This window comes from Cataglyphis hispanica, chromosome 7 (genome assembly GCF_021464435.1).
Source record: "Cataglyphis hispanica isolate Lineage 1 chromosome 7, ULB_Chis1_1.0, whole genome shotgun sequence".
In the NCBI taxonomy this organism is placed as follows: Eukaryota; Metazoa; Arthropoda; class Insecta; order Hymenoptera; family Formicidae; genus Cataglyphis; species Cataglyphis hispanica.
The window spans coordinates 3479051-3505397 of NC_065960.1; the positions used below are offsets into that span (position 1 = coordinate 3479051).

The window sequence follows — 26347 nt, forward strand, 5'->3', positions numbered from 1 at the left end:
GAGCCTCGGGCCCCCTTCCTGATGATTCGTTACACGCCGACTAAGCGAAAGCGCCACTCTTACCGGATTATATTTTAATACCCACGAGAAGACAGCGTACACCGCAACCTAAAATGAGTTATACGCAGATCCCGAAAACAATGATCGTGTGATTCTTGTTATTCCAGCCAGTAATTTAGCAAATCGTCATTGAGTATTATTGTAAGCTGAGAAAATTAATAGGCCCAATTTAATTAATAATTTATAAAGCCTAATATAATTAATATTTATTTTCATATTTATATATGGTTTATTTAAGAGACGATAAATATTTTTAAGAATGTCGGAACAATTTAGGTGGACGAGAAATCTTTTCGTCGGTTACGAAATCGTTCAACAATAGCGCGGCATAAAGGGCCGTTGGGTTGACGCAACAGCAACGCGTAAATTACACACGCTGACGGCTAGGGTCCATTTAGAAAATTAATAGTGTCTCTCCTTTTCCCACACTTGCGGCATTTCCTTCTCGCACCTAAATCGATCTTTCGTTGACTATATAGCGTTTCTCCATCATATCGCGTTGGAAGGAACTCGGAGGGACAAGTTAAAGAGAGAAGGAATATCATATCGACGATTCAGACACGGAGAATTAATAAGAAGCTAGCGAAGGTGTGTTCAATTTTTATTTAACAGGCTAAGAACCTGTCTGAAACAGGAAGTAACTATGGCTGCGAGCGAGGACGCGCCAGATAGAAGTTAGCGCGAAGCGAGAACGGAAAAGAGAGCACAACGGATCGACTAAGCCTTAGACTGATATACGAGATTGAATATCTGGTTAAGAAATAAAAGATTCTGCGGTAGACGCGGCGTACAATTACGTTCGTGATGGCGTTTCGACGAAGAAGGGAGAGATATAAGTTGGAGAAATGACGCGCAAAAGATCGATAAGATTTCGACGAGAGCGGAATTATCGATGCGACCACGACGAATTGCACTAAAATTGCTTCCGTTTCGTGGCATTCCTGCGGCTGCACGTGTACCGTAGTATGGTAGAATATCGCAAAGCGAAATATCGCGACGAAAAAAAAATCTCAAACCTGCAACCAAAATGTTAATCGCCGCGAATCGATCACTGTCACCGTAGTCACGAGAGAAGCACGGGGAGGAATCAGGAAGTTTCTCCTTACATATTTCTTATTCACGATCGTCAAGTAGCGCAGTCATAAGTCCGGTGTGAATTCAATCCGAGAAACACCGGAGTAGAGAATAATGCACTTCTCGCGGAGTTTATTCGACAAAATCTCGACGAACCCGAGTTCGAAAACGGATTCGCCAATATTTTTCTCCGTGAGTTTTCAAGTTGCGTGGGCATCTCCGCTCGACTCTCGAAGCCGGACTCGGGCCGGCATTCGCAAACACTCAGACTCGTCGTTTCGACGAGAACCCATATGTATCTCCTTGACATTTGACGGCGTGCAAACGAAAGAAGAATGAAAAATATGGATATATAAAATTGAGAAAAATTTTTTTTCGTACCTGTGTCAGGATCCACAGTGAAGCTGCTATTGGCTTGAACCACCGCGTATCTGAGAAGCGAGTTCTTGCCGAGATCGGAATCGGTGGCGCTCACAGAACCAACCAGAGTGCCTGACGGAAGATTCTCGAGCAGCTCGAATCCGTAAAAATCTCTCTCGAAGCGCGGATCGTTGTCGTTGTCGTCTAGAACTGTCACTACCACGGAGGCACTCGCGGTCGCTGCGGGAGACCCGTTATCGGTCGCGAGAACCGTCAAGGTGTGCCGATCGAGAGTTTCACGGTCCAAATTTTGCACCAGGTAGATCCAACCAGTATTAGAACTGATTCGAAAGGCGGCAGAACCATGAAGACGATAGCTCAGTCTCGCATTGTTTCCCGTATCCAGATCTACTGCAGTTACCTGAAGAATCTGCAAAAGATTTAATTGGTGTATAATAATCATATTTAATGCGACAATTTAATTTAATTTATTAATTTAATTTTACAATAATTAAATTGCCCAATAATATATAATATCTAATTAAATTATATTTGAAAATTCCGTACACACACGCACACATACAACAGCAATGAAATGTTTCTGCCAGACGATCAGAACCTCGATGAAAATCGAAACAAGAATAATCGCGTCATCCGAGATTTTTCGCAATCTTGTAAGAGAGGAAAGGAGCAAAAATAGGGAAAAAAGACGGGGTGAGAGGCGGCGTCGAGACAAGACCAGTCGATCCGGTCGTTTCGTATTAATTAAACGCACCCAAGGACCGCGAACCCTAAACATGTTCGAGCCAGCCGATGTTTCCCAGCGCGGGAAGATAGTGAAGGTCGAAGAACGAGAAAAAGAAAAAGAAAAAAATGTAGGAGCGGGAGTGTATAAGGTCGTGTTCTGCGCATGAACCCGCGACTCACGGATGATAGATGGTAGTAAAAGGCAAAAGGAAAGAAAAAGAGGAATCAAAGGAAGAGAAAAAAGAGACGCCACAACCGAGTTGTCTTTGTAGACGAGATGGACCAAGAAGAATATGTGTTATTATTAAATGAAGAATTTGAAGTAAGAGCAGGCACTAATGTGTCTAACTATATATTATTAGTTTATGATGGGTGAAAGGTTGCGCTTACTACAACCAAGCTACCCTCTTGCTCCAACTCTTTTTCTCTTCACATCCTTTTTCCTTCCACACACTTTTCCATCTTCTTTCCTCTAATGCCTACTTACTAACTATAACGTAAAGATATTGTCCGGATACCACTGACAGCTCACAGATCTATTCCACTGATAAATATCGCCGATATATGTATACCAGGAGAAAGATGAAATGAAAGATCGAGTAGCTACGAGAGAAGAAGAAAGAGGAAAAGAAGGAGACAGGCAGACAAAAAAAAAGGAGAAAGATGCCAATTGCAGCCACATCTCGCTCTATCTCGTATACATATTATATTAAAAATGTGATGTCATTTAACGAGCCTATCTCGCGGCAAGGATCTCGTCATCACTCGTATTCCGGATTATATGTATTCGTGGCTATCACCGCGAGGAAGCGTCGGGCCTGTCAATCGCGATAACGGCCTTGTTCTCGCGAATTTCAAGCAATTAATGACTCTCAATCGCCCGCTATTTCGATGCACTTTTCGCGACTTCTCTTGCTCGTCCTTCTTCGACTTTTTGCCGCACAATGACTGATACATATACATATACATATACATATATATATATATATATATATATATATATATATATATATATATATATATAAATTACAGAAAATGTACATCGCCGTTGATCATTTTTATGAGCCAATCCGCGTTCTAAATCTACAACTATTATTTCGGATCTAAATGTAAATCTCTAGTATCAAACAAATTCGCGCAAAATCATAACGCAAAAATTCAAGTTTTCCAACCGAAATGCTATTTTCGGCATAACCGTACGTGATGTGATAAATCTTCTATCTCGTGTTCGGGTAATCGCTGGAACTGGCTCGTGAAATGATCGACCGTGTAATGCGCTCCTGCGGGGGCCTCTCGACTGTTACCTATCAATCTCAGACGCTCGCAGAACTCGCAATCGATATCGACCGGCAGCATGCCGCGTGCATGCGTTTGGATATCAGATTATCATGCATTCTTCCCTATCCATCTATCGGCTGGAACTTGTCCGTCAAGTAACTTTGTAGAGTAACATCGTCTAATATCTGCGCGGCGCAACATTCAGTTAAATCCCTCCTAGTCGATGGAAGAGGTTAATTCTCCCTTTGCCTACAAGGTGAACTTCGCAAGTCAACATCTTCTTCTTCCTTCTCCTTCTGCTTTTCTCTTTTACGAGAAGCTATCCGGAAGGAAAAGAACGACTGGTAGCGCGGCGTATACCTCGCGATACGAAAGGGAGCAAAGGTTCACGAGCGCGTTCTTCCTGGTTGTCCCGGATAAAATTACGCATCTCAAAGACGAATACAAAACGCGCGAGAGCAAAAAGAAGCCGGCTACAAGGGAAAAAAGGGAACTCTTTGGCGCGAAGAGATGCCGATGAAGAGCGAAAGAAAGGCCGAAGAGAGGTTGTTAACTTCTACCATCTCTCCCGACCGATCCAAAGTTTCTTCTTCTTCTGCTCTCTTTCTCTAACATATACGCATGTGCAACGTTTTAAATCTCTCTGTCTCTCCTACATCCGCTTTCTTTTTCGAAGAACCCTACCGCATCCTCTCGACAAACAAATGCTTGCGTGACGGGCGTGTAATGAAGATTTTTCTCACCTGGGAATCGAGCCTGGCGCCTTCGGGAACCTCCACATGATACTCGTTCCTTTCGAACACTGGGGGGTTGTCATTCACGTCCTGCACCTCGACGCTCAAGCTGAGGTTAGCCGAGAGCCCAGCGCCGTCCAGGGCCCTTATCAGGAGACCGTGCCTCTGCTGGATCTCGTAATCCAATCGTCTCGCCAAATAGAGTTCGCCGGTGCGCGCGTCTATCTCAAAGAGGTCGTTGCTGTTTTGACCGAGGACATAGCGTATCGGCAGCGATGGCGTGGTATCCGGATCGGTAGCATGCGCCACGTACAAGGGTATATGAAGAGGATGAGATTCCGGCACCGAGATGCGAACGCTAGTCGTGCGAAACGACGGCGTATTGTCGTTTACATCCTCCACGATCAATTCCATCTGTAAATAGAAAGACAAACAATTTTGTATGAATGAGAGTAATTCGGCAACAAATTTTCTTTACTAAATAAGTGAAAAGCATCTCCGTGCCTCACTAATATAAGATCAGTAACGATGAATTAATCATATCTTTCAAGTGCGATGCTAACAAATACGTGTTGCGCCGAATATCGAATATATGTATAATAATATTTGATAGAAACGCAAAAATCGTAGCAAATTTTTCGCACGGTTGACGTTATTACATGCGTATTTAGGATAAATACTGAGAAAACGAATAAACGGTTATGATTATAGCGAGTTAATATCGAGACGATGATTATCTGTGCAATTTTACCTGGCAATATCCAACGGAGCCGCCATTACGTGCCTCGATGCTGAGAACATATTTGTCACGTGATTCCCGATCGAGCGGCTGTCGAATCCTCAGCATCCCCGTGTTGGGATCCAACGAGAGATCAGCTTCCTCTCTTACCAGATAAAACCTGCTTGGTCGTTCGCCTGGAAATGCAGAGTACATAATTTAAATAATGTATACAGATATACATGTGAATCAGATATAAGTAAAATTGCTTTAAACGAAAGAAGAGAAACACATTTTGTGTTAATTTATTCATAATAAGTCTCGTCGTCCTTCTCGCCTTCAATGCAAGCTAATTAAAAGTTATAACAGAATAATCTCGATAAATTATGACGCGCGAGTATCAAAAAGTAGTTTGGTCTCCGATTGCATTTGCATGAGCATTTGCATTATCGCAACTTAGTTTTTGTAATGGCTCCGGATTTGTCGGACGTGTTGATGGACATGAATTGCTATTAAATCGCGATATATTTATGTCATTTATGCGGTTGAATTGAGAGATGGATTAATTGAAGTCTGTTTCTCTCTAATCTATCGATCTTGTATAAAGATGTCGAATCAATTTGCTTTTACAATACCAACGTTATCTTTGACAACCGTAACAATTTATGAAACAATTGTTAAAATATTTATAAGGCAACTTGAAGAATTTTCAAACAAACAAGATGTATATTGCAGAAGAACGCCGGTAAGATCTTGAATATACATCAATCTAAGTAATAATATAATGGTCAGTTGCTTCGTGCTATTTCAACTCGCCAAATTAGAGGCGAAGTCACGGAACGTCTCGCTATTCTCGTTTCTCTGGTTAACTTCAGCGGTGAACGAATTTATTCTCTTCACCGATAAAACTCCGGCGGCATTGAGTCCACCGTAAAAGAAGGCTAGTCGAGGTTCGCTGCTAAGCAGATCTTTTCAAGCGAGAGCTGTCGCGCATTGCTGAGATCTCATTCGTCACGGTTACGATCGGAGAGCGTTGCTCGCACGAAGGATCGTGTCTGATCGGTGGCATGATCTTACAGCAAGATCTTCGCCGAGTACAGTCACACACACGCACACACACACACGAGCGTGAAATGCATTTGTATCGGTACAATCGCATCCGTTTGGATGATACGAGTTTCATGCGCCGAATAGCAAACGAACGGGGCACGTGCAATCGACGAATGAATGATGTTGGTTTATCGATTCCACGACGTCGACCTCGCTCGACCTCCTCGCACGAGTCGACCGCCCGGTGCCGATCTGCCTCGGAATCAATTAATAGCCAAATTGGCCGGTCATTACCGCTGGCAGATGCAATTCCGTGATGAACGATTCGTGAGCGCCGAGCCGCTTACATGCGTGTATCTCGCATAACGAGTGCCGTTGGCCGTTGGCCGTCCGCACGCCCACGTCCTCGTACGCCAAGAACCGTAAGGATCCTACGTTGCGGCAAACTGAATTGGAATTATCGCCACGTTGCGCGGCTTACGATACGTCGAAATCTCTTTAGATCTAACGTATCGTGCCGACGCGACGTGTCCCCGATTTGCTGTTTGATAGATGATGATGTATAATTGGATGGCTTATTATAGGAAAGAGCTCTAAATCATTAGTTTGTCAGTATTGAGTTAAAGGCGGGTCGTTAGTATACACGCGCGGCCTTTCATTTCGATGTATAAAAAAAAGAATCTTAATGAAATTGATGAAAAAATGTCTCTTCGCTTTACTTTTCGCAATCAGCAATTAAGCGTTTTTATTAATGATGTTTGAGATCCTATTTTAACTACAACGGTTCATTACGAATGCATGAATTTTCAACATTATCCGGCGTCGTGTCACGAAAGGACGTCATCGTGAGGCCACATCCAATTATAAACAATCTCACTCAGATAAAACACGCACAGCACGCGTACCGATAATTGCCCAGATCAATCGATGGATGGATCGATCAATCGAGCGAGCGGTGTGGACCAAAACGGGAGTGCTACTACTCATCCGGGACATATCCTTCCTAGATGCGTTTCGACAAATCTCGCGAATCTACCGCGACGCGCGCGATAGTCTCCGCGGTCGATCCCGATCAAGTTTTTTTTTACCGTTGCATGCAACGGGAAAAACCAGGTAAAACGACTATATTGTCGTCTCGATGAGTTGAAGAGAGATAGCCGTGAATATTTCCATTTTCACGGTATTCCGTAACATCTGCGTCGTCGTCGACGCCTGTGTCTTCTATGTTGTCGTCGGTGACATCGGGTGACATCGACCCGTGCCTTCGACCAGTGCCTTAAGGATGGTACTCGGTCGCGTACGTGGATGGCATAATTTATGGACCGCTATTTATACTCGATCCAACTCGTTCGTCCTTTTCCTCCGTTTCTCCTTTCGCATCGATGCACGCGATAGTGTGGAAGATGTGCATCCATACACACACACACACACACACACACACACATATATATATATATATATATATATATATATACACGCGTGTATAGCGTGAATGCTTCGGTCAATGGTGCGCATATTTTGGTGCACATCTCATTTTGATAGAGAATTAAAGCAAAATCCTTCAATTCTCAATGCTAAATAACTGCAGCACTTAGCACATGTCGAGAGACATTGATACAATCCTCATCATCCTTAGTTTATTTTTTTGGCATTTGAAAGGCTGTTCCCGGTCAGACACCCTGTGTATGAGTATGTGTATATGCGTGCAGGATAAGCGTGTATGTATCTGAGATGTGCTCACACACATGAATCAACTCATATGTAAAATGTATATCTGCGAAGGATGAAACACTGCGGTTGCGTGAACGTATACGCGCGGCGCGCGTGTAATTACGCGTATATGCGTTGGTACCGCGAGACTGGTCTGGAAGACGTACACGTTTTATATCCCCGGCGATACCTCTACCCATCAGCATTCGGGTATCCGTGTTATTAAACGTCCGCGTGATCTTTTTCCACGGACTCTCGCCGCGAGAGGTGGGTCCGCCGATCCTGTACTACTCCCCGTATATAATTACGATTTACTCCGCATCCCGATACGCCGAGATACCGCTCGAGTATCTTGCCCGTGCAAAAGGATTTCGACGCGCGACTTCGGAAGGGTATGTGACACGCCGGACAAATCTGTCTCCCTTCCTCCGTAAGCCGCCGTGGCGAGAAAGTTAGCCATTAAGATACGCGAGGCAACGCATTTGGTAATAAATCTTAAAGGATAATAAAATTATAAAGCGCGCATTAAATCGCTCGTTCTTCGTGAGAATATCGCACATCGTAATTTCAATTTTTACCCTCTATTGGAAGATTAAAAAGAAATACTCAAATATTATTATAGTTTGTTATAAAATAAAGAAGTGTTGAACAAAATATTATTCTCACGCAACCAATATTCATAATAAGTTATAAAAAATTTAAAATATAATGTGTATATTGAAGCTTTTATATACACACTTTATGTAATTTTAACATAAATATTAAATGAATTTTTATTCGCTACAGGGATGTATTTTGTAATAATGTAAAGAATTTATTTAAAGCAAAAACAATCTTTTTGCAATTCAAAACTCTACATAAATCTCCCGCCGTAGAGACATCTCTCATAAAGTATGATTTTTATTTCAAATAATCATCGGCGCAAGGTGCACGTGTCGCACGGTTACGTTTTTCTCCCGTCGATGCCGATTCGCGAAGACTTCGTCACCCCGCTTACACACGCGTCCCTCCGGGGTGCTGCCCACGTGGGTGTAACGAAGACAAATCGTTCGCGTATTTGATTAATTTGCGGAGATCGCCGGTCCAGCGCTGGATCCCCTCCATCTTCTCCTACTCGTCTCCTTCACGTTCTCCGGCACCGTGAATCGAATCGAGAGCGAGTTTTTGCCGGCGAAGCCGAGGCAGGGAAGAAACCCGTAACGTACTCATTACTGATTCTCGCCCTTATGCGTTCTCGGCACGAATGGCACGATCCGAGACGTTCCGTCCGATTTCTATGAGAAATCTCTCATAACGACTTGCGAGATTCGCGAATTATATGTGAAAATTTGCAATGAAGCGAATTCCATATTAAAACAAAAATTCTGAATGTTTAGATATTAAAAAAAGCACAAGAGGAGAATATCATGTATATGTTTGCGCTATGTGAGTAAACATTATTGCAAGCTTTTCCTTTCTTCTGCATCAATAAGTAGTCTCGTATAGCGTAGGTAGGAATCAATAGTAGTCACTCAGCATATTCTGGCATGCATATTGCCACGATCAAATGCACTTCTAACATTCTTGCACGATGCTTCGCAAAGCGCGGTTCTTAGGTAATGACAACGCAAAAAACACAGTCGAGATATAATCCCGTATCGCATTCGTGATTCCCCCATTCTCATTCAATTCTGAACAATGCGAGTAAATTTACGGCGCATAAGCGTATAACTTATAATTTTCTCTAAGTGCTTTTTATTATTCGCCGTCCCTCTTGTGCTTCCTGCGAATTTCTCCTTCACTCTCTTCTCTTTGCTTTCCACGAGATGAGGTAACCCTCCCGTGTTCCACGCGGCCGACGTCTTGCCAGCCCTTTTTGCTCTGTCCTCTCTTATTCCGCTCTATTCCGCTTCACGGTCCTCCCCTCTCAATCGCGCAAATGGAATTCATTTCTAGTTCCTTGACTCCGGTTCCCTGTTCGTCTCCGTTCCCGTTTCCAAGTCCCTCTTTCACTCCATCTCTGTTTAATAGCTGCTGATCCATCCTGTTTTCATCCGGGTCGTTCTCACGTGCACGACGACGACGACGACGACGACAACGACGACTACGACGAACGACGACGATACGATGACGAAGACTGAGGATAGCCCTGCAGTCGTAGTAGCAGGATCCTATTTATTTCTCTTCGATAATTCTCTCGAGGCTGCATTTGCTACTCTGATACGCGTGCACGTGTGTATGCGTGTCGTGTGGGCAGTTGTACCGGCAATGAGAAATCGAAGCGGAGCTTCTAATTGATGCCGAGAGGATATATCGAAATGAAGTCGTCCTGTCGCAGGAAAATCGCTCATTGGTGTGCGCGACAGACATATGATAATATTACACGTTAATAGAAAATTGCATTCCGTAATGTGTATTTTCAAACTCAATTACGAGTTTTATCTCACAGCGGGCACATAAATCGTGCAACGGAGACGTTAATTATCTAAAACGCGGTCTGAAAAACAAAGTATGCAAATGATCTTCCGTTAGGTTGACCGACGTTTCTCGTGTCAAATAGTTTCATAAATCATTATACTTTTTTTTTTTTTTTAATAGAACATATGTACAAGTGTGACGCGGTTCTAGCATAGTCACAGAAATGCGATGCATTAATTATCCTTCTTCATTACTTGTCTCATTGATAGGCGTATTCCAATTTATGTACACACGGGTGTCGCTGAGTCTTTTATAGAGTAATATAATATAAGGCACAAATTGCTCGTCATTAAACAGTACCAGTTTTTCATTAGCATTCGGTCTCTTTTAATGACATGGTAAACTTTTAAACGATAGAATTCGCGCTCGCTCCCTGCTGGGTATCTCCTTCCAAACGAGAAAGAAAAAGACATGCCAATGTCACGGTCGTCAGGTTTCCGAGCGACGTTTGACGCGTGTTCGCAATTACGCGCTCTCTTGATTAATCGACAGACGCATTCATGAATAACCGTATCGCGAGCGCGAGATACGCGAGCTTCTCGTCTAGTCTTGGCGTGCAATCTCATTTGACTGAAAGTCTCCTGGCGCAGGGTCGTTGTAACCGCCGCTGGCGAGCCGGTGATCATTCACTACGTCGATATTCGCACGACTGTGTGCAATCTATCCGAGCAAACGCGTGCGCGCGTGTCGCGCAAGAAGCCCGAGTAAAAAGTAATTGGGATCGGTGGCCGAGTCGGTTGCATTGAAATCAAGATGTCTGTACTTCCAACTATCACGACGCTAAACTCTAGACAAGATTATCCTCTTGTGTGTAATGGAGTTTTTCTGTGTTTGTGCGTCACACAGCGAATTGACTTGCCCTCGGGTGGGTCTTGACGAGATCTTCCGCGTCGCTTCTTTATAGGGAATTTAATAACGCGCTATTAACGTTTTGTTAAAGACACTTCAAGTTTTTGTCCGTCGTACATACGAGATGTTTGCCAAATTTTAAAAATATTTCACAAATTTTAAGAGAACTTTTTCTCCCTAAAAGCATCTTTTAATCTTGCTAAAATAGTCTGAACGAGATCAGCTGATCGTCCTAATAACGTTATATACATTAGATGAAGAGACAAAATATTGATCTTTAATCATTAATAGACCGCCAGTTGCTGTTCTCATATATATAATTAAATGTACGAAAGCCACTGCATTCGTAGCATTGTACATGTCTACGTCTGCACGCTTCTAGAAGTCGTCAAACAAGAGGCAACAGCAGATAATATCTCGTTGAAGGCAAAACTTCTCCTCGCGAATCGATTAGAATTGCTTCATCTGGACGATCGCTTCCGTTTCGCCCCTTGGCACTCCCCTTCGCTCGTAGAAAAAAAAAAAAAAGGAGAAGAACCGCAATCCGCACGCCAGTCAAACTATATTTATCGCAAAATACACGCAGTATTAATTATTCGCCACTCTCGCAAGTCGCACCGTATATATCGAAACGCATCACGCAAGAACGACTTTGGGTTTTTCTTTTCCACGAGCCGAGTTCCGAGCGCGATAAATCACAGATCGATGATCAGATCGTATAAGGTCTCGCAGCACGAGATCGCTTGCCTACGCGGTCGGCGCGACACGACGCCGTGACACTCGCGTGGAGAGCGTTTCTCTTATTTTGCTAATTAGCTCGTAACGGTGCCCCCGTCCCACTTGAGGTCGCCCGAAGGAAGCCCGTCATCTTCTCAGGGGCGGTGCCGTCGTAGAAAACGACGACGACCGTTTACGATCACCACAAGAAGTTCGAATTACGGCCGAATTACGAGTTATTTCGTTCTAAATGCGGATATCAATACAAGCTACTTTTTTGTTATTATCAAATAAAACGATATATACATATATGTAAATATTTCGTATATATAACATTAAAGAAATATTAAATATTGAAGTATGTTACAATAAATTGCATTTTTTTATAGCGATAAAATTATAAATAGTGGAATATGCAAATGCAACTGCGATCTCCGCTTATCAAATTTTTTTTACGACTAATAATAGCTTGCTAAATTATCCATCCCTGCTAATATAATGGAATAAGAAAAAAGACCACGAGAATAATTGCAATCTATTACGTTTGTAACGGGGTACTTGTTGCGTGTCTCCTCCTATTTTGCGCAGTTTCGAATCGCGACAATCGATTATTCCGGCGGAGATCGTGGAATGCCCGATGTCAGGTCCGGGATCTTCCAATAAAAGACCGACCGTTTGCATAAATGCGTGGATTTTTTAATTGGACCGGTAGGATTCCGCTTATGGCCGACGATCGAGATAGGCATGGTCGTGCGGAAATGATCCGTGGAGTTCAGGCGCCGCATTGAGCGAGGAAAAAGAAGATCGCATTGAGAAGAGATCCAATGATCTCTTCTCGTTAATTAGGAAACGGCGCGTAATCAAATCTCGAAAATATGTTTAGAAACTCGGTTGCGGGCACGTAATAGCTATCGAATCGTTCGTCGGTGACTATAATTATCGCCTGGCGGTCTCTCATCTAAAAGCATCTCCTGATATCGCGGTCGTAACAGTGCTCCAGAACAGTTCCGCGATGAACGCTATAAAAGTCGGAGTTTAAACATGCGAATTTTCAACGGAATTGTATATAAATACGTGATGAAATTTAGCGGACAGAGATACCTTGTAAGAACGAATTTTTACTGTTAATAAAAGATCATGTGTCGAGAAAGTAAACAAGAAATTTGATACGATATATCATAATAAAGCGAAGTGCGGCGAAATCTCGACACGATCATATCGGGATACTCGCCGAGAGGATCGATACGTTCTCCTCCGTGGGGCTCGCCACGACACTCGCCGCCGTCACATAGCGAAAAACGATCTGGTACTTAAATAATGATGATTAGCCGCGCGGGTCGTGGTAGCGTCGAACGACGCGACGAATGCGATGAAGAAGCGATACCGTGGCGGCGGTATGTTGTCGTTGACGGGGGTCCCGCTCGTCCCTCTTTCTTCCTGTGCTCTCGCGCACGTTCTTACGTCAAACCACCCGATCCGTCCCCGACCCGGTTCGGCTCTCGCGTTTCGAACGTCGGTGCGCCCGTTTACGGCTATATCGACGTCCCGTAGCGAGCGCACGGGGACCGCGAAACGTTTAACATCCGAGGTCGCGCGCCGCGATCCTCGGACCGGAATGATATTCGTTAATGGGAGGACAACCGCTTTTTATACACGGCGAGCTTGTAATTGAAAACTGGCAAGAAATTTAAAATGCTCAATCTCCACGACACGTAAACCGGGCCGGCTCTCTAACTTTCGAATCGTACGTCTCGAATGATCGCGGAACATGAATTATCGAGAGACACGAGCTATTGACACTTTTCGATCTATCGGTCGTCAGCTCGAACGTATCCGTCTTGCAGATATCTATTTTTTTGTTTGACAATGCCGCCCGGATTTGTCTCCCGCGGTGAAATATATTTACATATCTGCTTACGGATGTATTTTTGTTCTTCTCGAGATTATTTTAACGACATTGTAACGTGTTGTACGAATAAAGATACATCTACACAAATTTATTTATTATTTGAATATTTCTATAACTTGTTTCTGTAACAATAATTTGTTGCGAGTCGGCGTAAACTTTCGAAAGAAATTTACACGAGATAAAGTATTTCTACACCGGCGAAGAAAGCTTAAAACATGCGTAATGAAAGGATTGGACCAACGTGACTACGGTACACAAGTGCACTACGTACACAATAGCGCAAGAAACCTAACCCGAGCGTTGCAGGACTGCTAAACAAACGAATAAAACTTTGTATACACATAAGATATCTTGGAGTGAAGACACCGCTAAATGGTGCAGAATGTATGTCCAGCGAAGACGGACGGAGAACCGGAGAGGAAAGACGGTAGAGAGTTCAGAAACCGAGAGGGACAAGACAATGGACGGCGACAATAAGACTGCCCAGCTTCCAGCGATGGAAAAATAAATTAAAATGAAACTGTGCATCAGTTACCGCAGTACATCTACCATTGTCGCATCTCTTCTTTATAACGCGGGATGTCTCCGATGCATGACGCATATTAAAATAATGGCGTTGCTCGCTTTCGCCGAAATAAAAATCGCAAGACATTTTCGAGATTGAAGAAGCGATAAGTAAAAATGTTCCCGAAAATAGTACAGAAATAGAATTCAGATTTTTTTACATATTGAAATTCTCAATATTGCATATTGATTATGCTAAAGATAATGAGATCCATATCGCGAGTGTGCAATTAAAATGGTATTATTAAAGTGATTAAAGTACTTACAATGAACTTAAAATAAATCAGATTCGACTTGAGGTAAGTCAAGATGGTACGTGATCCAACGAGATAGAATTACGATTGGAGCGCGCTGCTAGCTAAAACCCGAGCGGTAAAATCAGCGTTCATAGAACATGTGCGCTTCTATCGTGCCTTCCTGTTTCCCCCTTCGTTTCTTTTCTGTGTCGGGACACAATCTCATCTAGGATTACACCATAGTAATTCTCCCCAAGCCGGCCCGACGAAATTCCAGACGAAGTGAAGCCGCTCGAGGGATCGAATCGCCGAAGGATCCGAGAAAGAGCGGGAAAAAGGTATACATATATATGTATATATGCGTGGCTACATGTACACAGAGAAATCTCCGCTTGCCGCTCCATGCGATGGTAAACGGCGATAACGAGGCGCGAGATAAGAGGCGCATCATACAAGATGCGGAGTAAAAGACGGGGGGTAAAAGAGGCAAGAGTCCCCTCTATCTCTTTTCAGTCTCTATATCTCTCTCTTTCTCTCTCTTGTACTAAGCATTGCTATCGATGTATCTACAGTGTTCCGCGACTAGTAAGAGTCCCTTTAATCACGTACACTATAAGACAAATGAAGAAGCCCGCGATTATCCTAATAACGAGGTATTCGAAGTTATTAAACATGAATTAAATCAATTTTTTTTTAGACAGATATAAATAAAAGAAATTTTTAACATTTACTTCTTTTTATATTGTTGCATCATGTGTGTTAATATCACGTCCATGAATCATCTGTGAATTTACAACAGTTGTTGTAAAAGAGAGAACCTTCAAAGGATCTACATTGCAAATAATTCCTGAGGCTTACTACGAATGATCTTGATAAGCCTTTTCATGACAACCAAAAGAAAGGAATATCGATCAGTCAGTTTTTTGTACTAGTCTTACTGATGAATTAAATTGCACTTAAACAAGCAAAAGATAATTCTTATGAATATTAAAAAACTCAACTCTGCCATTTCCTCGGTTCTGACAGGCTATTCTCGATATGTATGTATAATAATGCATTACGCGTAATTAGAATACCGAAGGTAAATTTTAATAAAATCCCTCATGGATGGAGCGTCTTTTTATCCGCATTCTCGGGTCGATTAGCGCGATGCCACGCACACTACAATGTTTAAATCGAACAACGCACGAATACCAGGGAAAGGCAAGAACCTCGCGATCGCCGGATCGGAAAGCTATAATCGGTTGCAGCGCGAATGCGCGCACGGTCAAGATTTCTGCTCGCTGCTTCTTTTTACTCCGTGTGCCTATAGTTGAAAACGATTGCGGTGAAGTGACGATGTGTAAGGGGATGTGTACGTGCATGTGCATCTTCCGTGTACGCGCGCAACGTGAATGCTCTTACGGCCGAGATAGCGAAGCGTACTTGCGCCGCGCGATGTATCTTGCGAGCATCTGCGAATTCCACTGATCTGCGAACGACCTCCGCGGTGGAATACGCTTTAAGACGCTTTTCCCGAGATTCCCCCAGCTCGGCCGAGTATCTCTGAATCGCGACCCGAGTAACAATAGCCGCTGCAGCAATCTTACCATTATACCTCTCGACAGCAACAATGTGGCGAACAATGATAAAATAAATTTTAGAGAAGAAAGAAGCGCGAAGACGCTTTGAGCAAGTTTTGATACGGACTGATAATTATTTGAGGCCTTGAGATGATCTTTGTCATGAAATTTGCGATAAATTGACTACAATCTTTATCGCTCATACACGTCATATTATTTCGAATAATTAAATTTAATAAACAAGCTCATATATATTTATTTCATCGATCATTTCTCACAGTATGTTTGTTTACCGCTTGTCAATATACAGGATGGGCCCTGTTCTAGCTAGATTTTGAGATTTTATAGAAAATTTAATTCTGAACAAAAAGTTTTTTAAGTTTTTTATAAACATGGGTCGAAAAATGTTTCCTTAAAAAATTAACGTCTAAAAACCTTTGAAATTGCGCGTTAGTTTATATATTTTTATAAATATATTTTACAAATATCAAGGAAAGTATACATTTTTTAATAATATAAAAGATCGAAACAAAAATTGTAGAATTAAAAGATCGAAACAAAAATTGAGAATTAAATTCTCTTTCAAACGAAATCAATATGATTATAGTACGTTCCATAGGTTTTAAGGCAACCAGTACAAGTGTTTCGTCCTTCTATTGATTTAAACAATGCAGAAAAGTAAATTTTTTTTTGGAATAACCAACAAGCAAGATGAACATTAAAAATTAGCTAAGGCCATAAATAAAAAGTATTTTTAAAAAGTTCATCAATAGTCAAAAAATACTTTTTCTGTCATTTTGATCTCATTTAGAAAATAATTTAATTCTCTACAACTTTTGTTTGTTTACTTTTTGTAGAAGTGCTTGACACAGAGATATTTGTTTACTTTTTTTGGGTGCTAACTTGCTCTTTAAGGAAACATTTTTTGGCCCATATTTACGGGAAACTTTTTGTTCAGAATTAAATTTCATATAAAATATCAAAATCTAGCTAAAACGTTTGTTTTGTATACACGGTCAGTTTTAGTGAACGATTTACATTCGAAGCATTAAACAGCTGCTGTCGAAAGTGATATAGAACAGCGTACGAAGAATCGACATAGAACGGTGAGCAGATGAGATTATCATATCCAAGTTCCCTTTCTCTATCTTCGTTTATATCTGTCTTTCTTCCCTCACAAGTCCCTGTCTAAAAATGTTAATATGTATCTTGATTCAAGGGACGATTATGCAGGAATAATAATCATAAACAATCTTTTCGGATGCTACGAAAGAATTTAACGCTGTTTTGCATTAATCTTTAATGTAAATTTACTTTCCTGAAATGGAGTTATTGGGATAAAATTATAAAAACATAAGAGAGTCCTTATTATTTCGTTGGTAATAAGTACAAATACATTCGTATAGATAATGCGAGGTGATAATCGTAACCCCCCATTAACAAAAAATATATCTCGCATGACAGCCATACCCAACAGAGGAGTAATGAAAACATCGAATATGTAGTCGCCGACAAGGCGAATTAATTACGCGTAACTTTATACGCTTTGATTCCTCTCGGCTATGTACGTGAAGGAAACTAATTAAAACCTCGGGGACAAAGGCGGTGGCGTGCATAATTTTAAATAACAATCGGGCTCGATAAGCGATGACCGCACAGATGTGTAAAGGAAAGGAGAAATGCAGGAAGAGAGAGAGAGAGAGAGAGAGAGAGAGTTGTTTATGCAAAGTCGAAACAGAAAACCGTGAAGTAAAAATGTATTGCGGGCAGACAAAGTTCTGAGAAGATTACGCAAATCAGAGCGCGAGCATTCGTCCTTCTAGCAGCGTGGCGGTTATCTGGATCCGCGAATCTTCCCGAAGCAGAGTTTGAGTCGGGCCGCTCGTCTTCAGGATCCGCGATGGCAGAATCGATCGTCTCGCGAAATTTGCAAGTCTGGCGAAAGCACGATGTGCATGAGAGGGAAGAGAGCAGCGAAGATCGGCGAGGATGGAAAAGATAAACACGATCTGTGGATCTAATGGCACAGAAAAAGCAACAGAATGCATTACGATGCATTTTGATTGCATACGCGGGAGAAATATATTTTATATCTCGGGCTGATGAATCCATGCGTTTGTAATAAGACAATAATTAACACATAAAAATGATGTAACTAGTGCATATTTAATTCGAATGAACATTTCTTACGATTTGATCATCGACGAGAATGGCGGATTATACGCTATTTCGAGACGTTACGACCAGATCGTTTCACGCGTTATATCCGGATATATCTTTATGGTCGGTCTTAAACGACTGCAGTGCACGTTGATCTTTATGGTGTCATCATTAAAGGTGGACGATGTGTCGCACGGATAAGATTAAAATTTTTCGGTTTTCGTAAAATATCGATTCCTCGATTTTCTATACTTTTTATTCACTTTTTACACCATTAAAAATTTGGACAGTTAAATTTGCAAATGGTGTGCAAATATAAAGCTAAATGGCTTAAATACAATCCTGTCGTAAAATCAAAATTATTTATTTTACGTTTTTCTCCGATACACACAACTACGCTGACACTTTCGAAAGAATGTGGAATACGAATCGCGAGGTGAGATGCACCTAATGCCAATTGCGACAGGAGAGAAGTTGACAGTCAGCGAATTTTCGGCTTCTCTTTCTCTCTCTTTCTCCTGACATTCCTCATCTTTCATTCCTCCTCCACTCTCACCCTCCTGTGCCCCTCGTCGCGCTCGCTGTCTTTTCTTCGCGCAGAGAAGACAGAAGAGAAGGGGACGTGGGAGCTCTCAAAGCGAGCGCGCTGAGCGGCGATATTTAAAGCATATGCAAAGAGTGCAGCTCCGTAGCGGCAGCCCCCTCGATAGGGAGAGAGGGGCAAAAAGTCTCGGACAATGGCGGCTTGCGTTCGGCTGCCCGGAATCCGACTCACGACGATTTATGCGACCTCGGCGACGACGACGGTCCACCTCCACCTCTTCCTCCTCCTTCTCCGATTCCTCCTTTCGCATTCGTATTCTTCTTCCTCGTCTCGCACGTTCCAATCTCTCCGTTTGGCTCGCGTCTTCCCGACCGGCACTCGAGAAGCGCGCATTCTTTCGACAAGAATGCCAGGCCCCAAAAAGTACACGAAGTATTCGATCCAACAGTGTTCGATGAAATCGAAATTCGTTGCTTAATTATCACCTTTGAATTAAAAAGTAACGAATCGCCGAAAATGTGGACAAACTCTCTGATAAACATGAGCGGAGTAATGATAACAAATAATATTGCGTTTCCAACGGATTTCAGATATCTAACTTAGACTCGACTATGGGAAATGTATTATACGCGCTTTTTATTACTTTTCAAGACTTTTGCCGCGAATTACCGAAATGCATAATAAAAAAGTTCGCGAGAGAGAAAGAACGTGTGACTTTCTGATGAGCACTCACCGATTGTACTTCAGCTCTCTAACGAAGATGCTTGTTACTGTCGTTATCGCTTCTTCCGCGTGCTGCGAAACTGCTGTTCAACAACGGCTATCTTGTTTCATGTTCGCGGACCCTCGCGACCAAGAAGAGAGCAAACTACCGGTATGTAGTACTATTCGACCGATTGACTGACTTCGTCGCGCATTTACAGCATTCATTTCCCACACGATCCATCTCAGCAGCACTACACCCGTTGTACTTTTTATATATCAATCATCCCTGCTTTCGCGTTTTCTCACAAACAAAATTTTGGCAATCTAAGCAAAATAAAGTCAGATGAGCGCTGATAATTCAATTCCGATTATAATCGATTTCTCGCCTGCGATCAATTTCGTTTTGTCTCCATCTCTCGTTAATTTTTGAATTCGCCATTTTCTATACATCTTCCTTCGACAATAGATTCTGCTGAGAGCGACCGCTCGTCCCATGGATAAGATAAAACTGGTCTTTTCTAGTCGATGATACTCTGCTATAAACTCGATCGTAAATTCAAAATAATTCCTCACTTTATCACCAGGTTTTATGGAAGCATAACTATTCGCGAATCGAACGAGATCCCAATAGGGACTTTGTCTACGTCGATTTTAATAGTTTTCAAATCAAACCGATCGTTTTTTCATCGGCTGTCGTTCCTTAATTATCTCTTTTGCCATTCAAAGAGAGTTTGGACGTTATTTAGCTTTATCGAAATGAATGGTTGTAAAATAGTAGCCGGCTTTATATCTCGATGTTCAATATCCGATTCAATTTGATAATTTAGTATCTATCGCGACAATCATGCGAAGGAAAACGCATTGATTATCTTAAAGTTAATTTGTTTAATGGCACACATCCACGGTTTATTTGTGAATCGGGATTTTAGCTGCGGATTTTCGCGCGATATTCGAAGCAAAATCGAATGTGATTTCTTGATTTCTTGAATTCTTGAAAAGTTGATACTCGGATGTCACAAGCTATCTTAGATTAATCGATTTATGTATCAATGTCAGTACGATGACATGTGTATTTCTATTAATACAAAATTATACAAAAATAGAAATTATATTTTAAAACACAGTAAAAATCTCATCGTTTCTTTGTCGCTGCCTCGTTAGAAATCGATCGATCAATATAATTGATTTAATCGAAACGCAAAGCGGAGTGCCATTCGTCCCATTTCGTTGAGACCCGATCTGGTTTTATTGAAACAGGTGTCGCAAAATGGATCGCTGGTGCACGTCAATGCGCGCCCGCGTGATTTCTCCTCCTCTCTCTCTATCATACAGCCGAAACGAACCCCACCTGTGCCGACGATCGTCGGCCCCGTTCAACTTTAATCTGATAATCTGATTGGCTGCCGTGTGTCAAATATTGCGGGCCTGAGTGTCAGGCCGCGTTCTTCTGCGCGAACTGGTTCTCGGCCGGACGCGTGGCCGATTGGAAGTCTGGTTCTGAAACCGACCGGTCGATTGCGCCGATGCCGGAAGGACAACTCTGAATGCGCAACGCGCGAGACGGCGCCCGTTGTTTCGTGTCATGTATACAAGGCGCTTCCCGTTGCATTTTATCATATTTTATATTTTATTTGCCAGTCTTTTAAAGGGTACAGATTTTTTAACCGACACGGCGCGGAATGATGATATAAGATTATCCTGCAAAAAATTGTGCAGACAGCACATTTGAATTTAGCTTCCTGGAACTACTATATAACATTACGAAGAAATGAAGAGATAATTAAGTTGCGTTTGGATTACATTTCTTGTGGAATTCCTCCATCACAACGATCAAGTAATTACGATTTATCTACGCGTGTCATTGCGTAGTATCAGTATGAAGAATCTGAGAAACGCGTTTCCTGATGTGGTAGATCGCGCTTGAATATCTCCCCCGAGGGAGACGTACCGAGATGAAAATGACAACGACGAAGACGACGACGAGAATCTATCCATGAATCGAGGCCATGCGTCGTACGGGGTCAGGATACTTTTTAACCCCAGATAGCGCAGCTTACGTCCAGAGATTCTTCTCCTTTCTCTCGTTTCGTAGCCTCGCGGGAGAAAGAGAGATGGAACAAACGAAGGAGAAAGAGGGAGAGAAAAGACAAGATAGAGAGAAAGGCGAAGGAAGGGAGAGAGAAAGAAAGAGATTCACGTCGTCGCTCAGCGGAGAAGGTACATACTCGATGCCTCGCGCATTGATATGCAACAGGCCGCATATGCGGGCCACGCCGGGGCGAACAATACGACCAACCGGTAAGGCACCAGCGTGTAAACTATCCAGCATCCTCGAGCCTATAACGTACCGTGCCGTACCGCTCGGTACCGTGCGGGACAGTTTACACGGTGCATCGGGTATATGGCGCGGTGAGCGCGGGTCGTGACGCGCCGTATCTTGCATCAGATGTACCACCAGTGTGGAAACACGGATACGTACCTCTCCTCGTATCTCCCTCTCCCTCCCGCCCCTCTTTCTGTTCCCTCCCCCTCGCTGATCCTCTCTCTCCTCTATCCGGTGCCTCGATATATCGGCACGAAGTAATCCACCCACCCGTCCGCGACCTTACCGGAGCTCAATCCTTCCCCCCCTTCGCTTCCTTTCCTCTTCGCAACCGAAGGCTAAGCCTTCTCCCATAGCGCGAATCCTATGCCTCCCCTTCTTTCGATGACCACCTGTTTGGCTCGATCAGAGAGAGAGAGAGAGCCTCTTTCCCCGCTAACTTATTTTTTGCTAAATTCACGGACAAAAGCTCTTACGCTCGACGCGCTTAATGGAAATTTATAGAATTTTCTTCCCGACACTTATATCGTCATTGTTCGACGCTACATGAATATTTTTAAATACGTGCAAATGCGTGGAATCTCGCACGTCCTCACGAAAATATATCGAGGCGTCCCGTCGTGTAGCGATGCGCTTTACGTATCTCGTATAAAGAGGAAAAGGCAATGTGGATATCTTCATTCGTAATGCGCTTCAGCTTTTAAGGCTGCGCGTCATGCCTGAACGTATGTTCACGTACACGTAGGCGTTTGTGAAGTCTTCGGCGTTTTACTCGTGACGCGACTATGCTAACGCGGTAGCGCCGCGCGTGGAATACGTTTTCGAGGCATTGGCTGGATCGAGGATCGTACCTTCGTTCTAGAATCGACCAGATTAACTCCGGTATGCAAGTGCTTTTATGCAAGCATATCGCAAACGTGTTCGCTGTCATGTATCGTGACGTCGCGCAAAGATAAGTTTCTTGGTATTTTAAGTACGAACTCTAAATTTAATCATCAAGAAGCAACGAAGAAACTATCAATATATATTAATGTAAGAATGAAAGTGTGAAAATTATTTATCAGAAAGCAACTCTTTGATAATAATCGCTCATAAATTTATAAAATTTATGCGGTATATTGACGAGGAAAATTTTTGTTATTCATCGAGTGACAGTTGTAATAGTATTCTCGACACGCGTCCACACGTTACATCGAGCGATGATGCGTTGCGAGACGCAACGAGCGACCAATAAAAGAATTCTACATAAAAGATTGACTCACCTGTCGAAGAGGATGACGCTGTCGTGATGTCCTTTACTCCGCCGACGATGCTATTTTGTGGGATACTCTCCTTGACCGTGATAGTGTAGCGCGGTTTCTCACAGGTGGCGATTCTGTGTCCGGCGGAAGAGACGGTGACCTTGACCTCGGCGTCAACAAGGCTCTGCAGGCCGGCAGCATCAGTCGCCGTCACGTTGAGCTGATGCAAGGGCAATCGCGAAAGCAGGCCCGGTTTCGCCACGTGCAACTCGCCAGTATTACGATCGATGCGAAAGACTCCGGCCTCGTTGCCGCTAGTGATGCGATAGGCGATTTGGCCGGAAAGACCGGCATCGAGATCGGTCGCTACTACCCGTAAGATCGGACCGTGTGCGGCACTGTCGCTACGCAAAGTCACGTTATATTTACGCGGTTCGAAAATCGGCCAGTTGTCATTCACATCCGTCACCTGGATGCGCACAATCGCTATCGTACTTAATCCACCTGCAAATATATAATAAATAATTATATTAATAGTTATAATTAATAGTTATAAAAATAAAATTGAACATAAAATATAATAAACTATACAAAAAGTAAAATAAAATTCCAAGTGTCACTTTTTAACCGCAAAAAATTGCCTGTATATTTGCGCAGTAGCCGAAAAAATTATCGGACAATTATATATGCGCAAATATAGTATCGTATCGATAGTACAATCGTGCGACAATTTCGTCAAGTAAATTTCGGGCGACCATACTTTTAAGCATCGTGTTAAACATTTAAAAAATTACCGAAAAATTTAGTTTACGAGACTAAATATTATCTATAAGTAAACGTAGTAATGAGAATGCTCAGAAAAATATCGTGTCTTAAAAAAATGGAATTAATTCATAGCTGCAATTAATATTAGGATTGTTACAATCATAAGAATCATTTGTTTCGTTATATCACAGTAATGATTTTAAGTTATTATTACGAATATATATATAAGCATCTGGAGTAATAATGTAGTGCGTAATATTATTATGTTGTGTGTTTTATTAATATTTAAGGAGAGACAGGCGTCATTATTTAGAATTTTATGCGAGTTTAAAAAAATCCGTGAGGTGGCCCTTATATTATCGAACATTTTATCCGCGCATCTCACATGGAAGCGAGAAAGAAGTGCGCGGTCGAGAGCGATTATGTTTATTTCATTCCCGGCCAAAATCCTCTTATCGAGCCAAATAATGTCGGGGTATTAGCTGACGTAGAGAACGAATCTACGGGGACGCGCCCGAAGCCGGTCGGCATAAATCACGGAGCATCTCGTACCGCAGCCTCTTCTCGGATCCAATCAACCGCTGGCTCCTCTCGCTCTCTCCTTTCACAGGTTTTCGTTCCATCTCGCTCTTTTTCTCACTGCGTCCTTTCTACGGTTTTCTTTTTCTTGTCCGGTATCCTCTCTCTCTCTCTCTCTCTCTCTCTTTCTTTGGCATTTTATTCGGACACGCGCGAGCACGTGTGCGTCGACGTGAGCTCTTTTACTCCCGCGCAGGGGGGTAATGCACCGTTCGTAGTAATATTTCAAACACGAGAAGCTTATGGGGTCCTCAAATGGCCGCATTCTCGCAGTGTCTTAACGGCCACGCTCTTTTAGACATCACGATTTCTCGGATAATTGCTTTGTTGATAGATCGATTGATCGGTGAGAATTACGTAAATAAAATTAAAAAATATAACCAATAATAACATTATTATTTTATGGAAAAAGTTATTATATGCGTCCACATTCTCATACTTCATTTGTCTTTTTCTCTCTCTCTCTCTGTCTGTCTTTCTTTTCACATTCTACATATACATGTAGCACTGAATATGCGATCCTTTAATCTGGCAAGTAATTTAGTTGTCTCAAGATACGGACCGCTAAGTCCTAGAGAGCTCCTTATCTGTCAGACTCGCTATAAATTGCGCTAATCTATGCGTGTCTCGCATGTATCTTACAAATTATAATCAGAGAGATTAGTAATATTATCTCTACAGATTATCTTTCTATATACATTTCTACGAGAGCGCAATATTAGCGAGATAGAAAAAAATTAGACGTGTAACAGAATACTGCGAGCTCCTGGTCGTCGCCGTAGATTTAGGCGAAGCATGACGCAAGTGTTAATATCCAAGACAGTGTATGTAGAACGGGTAATCCGATGTTTAAACGGTTTACAACCGTAACTCATAGTAATGTATGGACTCGGCCGTGCGGAGCGCTCTCTCGGGCGCGCGGAGATTTATAGGTACGAGTGTCACTGGAGTCATGCGTCAAGGGTCCCGGTCTCTCGCATCCCGTGCTACCACGGTCTCCTCCCCGGCTTCTCTTCTGTGGAAAAACGTGGAAGACTCCTTGACGACGCATGGACAACCTCGAGATATCGAAAGACCGATCTCTAGACCGCTGACGTAGTCACACAGAAACTTATTGAAAAAGCTTGTTGTGATCCTAATAATTTTTAATTGCGCATATGATGCGCTTTCATAGATAGATCAAATCGCGCTTTTATAGCATCCTTTTGTGGAGAATATAAAAAGAATTGATTAAATATCCACGTGTTCGATACGCCAGACCAAAGAACGTGCCAAGAACGAACGAATACACCGACTTCCCGGGGATAGTTCAACGGCATTTTAATGCACGGCCTGATATTTTGTGGCCGGTGCAGTCCGGCCCTTTTAATTTCACGCGGTCGATCGTCGGGATGAGTCCTTTTCGAGAATCGTGCGGCGGGGGATACGAGGGTTCCGAGAGATTTATACGGCCGGTAGGTGCGGCGGTGCTCAACCTTATAGCGAGATTATGAGCGAAGGATAAGTTTCACAATACATGCATATTATTACGGAAACGTAATTGTAAATGATATTTTGGCTTTAAGTAAGGTTTCGTTAACCAATTTCAATGACAGATTCAAAATCGAAAAATAAAATTTCCTTAATTATTTGCATTATTTGCACCGAATCGAGTAGCAGACACTTACTTTCGCGTAATTTATTTTTTCCTCACTACAGGTGAGAGAAACGAATTATTTCATTAATATACCGCTCGCAAATGCGCACAATAGACTTTGAAGTTCGTTAGAATGTGACGGAAAATGCGCTCAGTGATATCCGAGTCATATCTGAGATTATGTGCGATATCACGTGGCGTCGAGAAGAGAAAATAAATAAGTGCGAAAAGGACGCGGACAATGACATGTTCGGTGGGAGTTAAGCCGCGAAGATTTATGATGCTGATGTCAATAAAGTCACCTGTATACTTGCGAAGAAGTCGGTCCTTCCGGATGCGTCTTTGTTTACATTTGTATACACCTGCCTA

The 26347-nt window shown here is 42.5% G+C and overlaps 1 protein-coding gene across 5 annotated transcripts in view; it reads right to left on the reverse strand.

Annotated features, from left to right (window-relative positions):
- LOC126850731 (protein dachsous) overlaps positions 1 to 26347 on the reverse strand; it is a 289588-nt gene that overhangs the window by 25542 nt on the left and 237699 nt on the right. For all 5 annotated transcript variants that reach the window (XM_050593981.1, XM_050593983.1, XM_050593984.1 and 2 more), the window contains 4 exons: positions 23020 to 23502; positions 5005 to 5168; positions 4263 to 4667; positions 1516 to 1924 (listed from right to left, as the gene is read on the reverse strand). In XM_050593981.1, the coding sequence (XP_050449938.1) occupies positions 1516 to 1924; positions 4263 to 4667; positions 5005 to 5168; positions 23020 to 23502 (1461 nt within the window). The remainder of the gene's footprint in view (positions 1 to 1515; positions 1925 to 4262; positions 4668 to 5004; positions 5169 to 23019; positions 23503 to 26347) is intronic.